This window comes from Carlito syrichta, unplaced genomic scaffold (assembly GCF_000164805.1).
Source record: "Carlito syrichta isolate Samal-C Ts95f unplaced genomic scaffold, Tarsius_syrichta-2.0.1 Scaffold288059, whole genome shotgun sequence".
Classification (NCBI taxonomy): Eukaryota; Metazoa; Chordata; class Mammalia; order Primates; family Tarsiidae; genus Carlito; species Carlito syrichta.
The window spans coordinates 29,027-31,376 of record NW_007232155.1 but is presented as its reverse complement, the minus strand read 5'-3'; the positions used below and the strand labels follow the sequence as shown (position 1 = coordinate 31,376).

The 2,350-nt window shown below is 51.7% G+C and overlaps 1 protein-coding gene across 1 annotated transcript in view; it reads left to right on the top strand.

Annotated features, from left to right (window-relative positions):
• The window catches only part of ZAN (zonadhesin), a 40,212-nt gene extending 38,481 nt beyond the window's left edge, over positions 1-1,731 (top strand). Inside the window, 3 exon segments of the mRNA XM_008053323.1 lie at positions 1,362-1,461; positions 1,569-1,621; positions 1,706-1,731. Of these exon segments, the coding sequence (XP_008051514.1) occupies positions 1,362-1,461; positions 1,569-1,621; positions 1,706-1,731 (179 nt within the window).
• Positions 1,732-2,350: the final 619 nt, after the last annotated feature.

The window sequence follows — 2,350 nt, the reverse complement described above, 5'->3', positions numbered from 1 at the left end:
AGTAGCCGGAATTACAGGCGTGCACTACCACGCCCGGCTGATTTTGTGATTTATTGTAGAGATGAGGTCTCGCTGCCCAGGCGGGTCTCCAACCTGCTGGCTCAGGCCATCCACTCACCTCAGCCTCCCAAAACTGCGGGATTACAGGCTGAGCCACCGAGCCCGGCAATAATTATGCTTTTGTAAGAATGGGTGTTTTTTGGATGAGCAGGCATATTGAAGTAGTTTTAGCCAGAGTATTTGAGTCTTATAACGCAAGTTTTTCCCCTGTTTTCCCATAGGCTGGGTATTGTTAGAGGTTATATTATTTTTTTGGATGTTGCCTATATGTTGACATTGATTGGGTTATCTGGTTAGTTTATTTGTATTTTTTCTTTTTTCTTTTTTGAGTTGGAGTCTCACTTTGTCACCCAGACTGGAGTGCAGTGGCCGCTCCTGGCTACCGCAGCCTCGACCTGCTGGGCTCCTTCCGCCTCAGCCTTCCAAGTAGCTGGAACTATAGGCGCGCGCTACCACGCCTGGCTAATTTTTGATTTATTGTAGAGATGAGGTCTCACCAAGTTGCCTAGGCGGGTCTTGAACCCGCACCTCAAGCAATCCACTCACCTCAGCCTCCCAAAGGCGCGGGATTACAGGCTGAGCCACCAAGCCCGGCTCATGGGGGTGGCTCTCTTAACATGCACACTCTAGGACACACCCCCAGAAATTCAGATCTGGTAGGTCTGGAGTGGGCCCAGAAATCTGCATTGTCAACAAGTGCCCAGCTGACCGATGGAAGCCATCCCAGGGCTTTTCTTTGAGAAGTGCTGGCTGAGATGACACCCTGGACTCTACAGAACCAGCTAGATAAACATCTCCCTCAAAAGGCTGTGGGAGGCCAATCAGGGTGTCTCATGCTGATAATCCCAGTGCTTTGGGAGGCCGAGGAAGGAGGATGGCTTGAGGCAAGGAGTTTGCGATCAGCCTGGACAACATAGCAAGACTCTGTCGCTACAAAAAAATTTAAAAATTAGCTGGGCATGGTGGCGCACTTGTAGTCCCAGCTACTCAGGAGGCTGAGGCGGGAAGATAACTTGAACCCAGGATTTCAAGTTTTCAGTGTGCTTCATAATTGTAACACTGCACTCCAGCCTAAGTGAAAGTGAGACCCTGTCTTAAAAAAAAAGGAGGCTTAGGGGAATTGTGTCTGAAAGGGCTTCAAGGAGACCCTCTGAGATTGACAGCCTCCAGCCACAGCCAGAGAGGGAGATGAGTTTCCTCAGGGTGGCAACCCAGGACCAGAAGAGCTGCCTCCACTCCCAACCCTCAGTCCCTACCCTTTCCAGTCACAGGACCCTATCTGTCTTCCCGGCACCCAGAAGCATCTAACTTTGTGGTTGTCCTATTGGGAATACTCGTGCCCATGGTGGTCATACTGCAGGCAGTGGCCAGAAAGTGCATTTACAGAATGAAGAGGAGAAGGTGAGTTCTGGGAAGGGGTGAGGAAGGGCATATGGGGCGAATAAACGGGAGTGGCGAGCTCACGGAGGGTCACTTCGGGACCCATGCCTGTTCCCCACATCCGCTAGGGAGAAAATGGAGAGCCAGAACAAAGATAGGTTGGCCAGCCTGGTAGACACAGGTGAGAGCCAACCCCAGAGCCCAGGACCTTGGTGACCTGGCGTTAAGTCTGCCTTTAACACAAGTTTTCTTGCTGTTCCCTCAGATATTGTTCCGGGCTGTGTCTTCTGAGTTGTTCAGTTTCGAATTGTTCTCAAACAAGAAGATAAAATTATTTATTTTTTTGAGATGTGAATTTCCACATGATTCTGGTGGAGAAATTGGGTCTGTGAGGTGGGTTTTGGGGGAAGAACTATGGAGGAAGACAGGTGTGTGGGGCCCTGGGGTTGGGTTCTGTTCGAAATGTCCAGAGGTCCGAGACCCGCCTGGGTACCTTGGCGAGACCTCATCTCTACCATAAATCAAAAAATTAGCCGGGCGTGGCAAGCGTGCGCCTGTAGATCCAGCTACTCGGAAGGCTGAGGCGGAAGGATCGCCGGAGCCCAGCAGGTCGAGGCTGCGGTGGCCGGGAGCGGCCACTGCACTCCAGTCTGGGCGAAGGAGTGAGACTCCAACTCAAAAAAAAAAAAAAAAAATCCAGAGGGAAGGAGAACCTGGGGGGGAGGTTGTTTCTTGGAGGAAGCCACAAAGGGGTGGCCCAGTCAACCCTGGGGAGGCAGGAGCAGGGAGGGGAATGGAGGGTGAGACACAGCCCCGGACCTGGGCACCCCAAGAATCCTAGTTCTTGGAGAAAGTGACCTCTAAGCTCCCCACCCAGGGCTGAGGTGATTCTGAGAAGTTTTGCATTTCT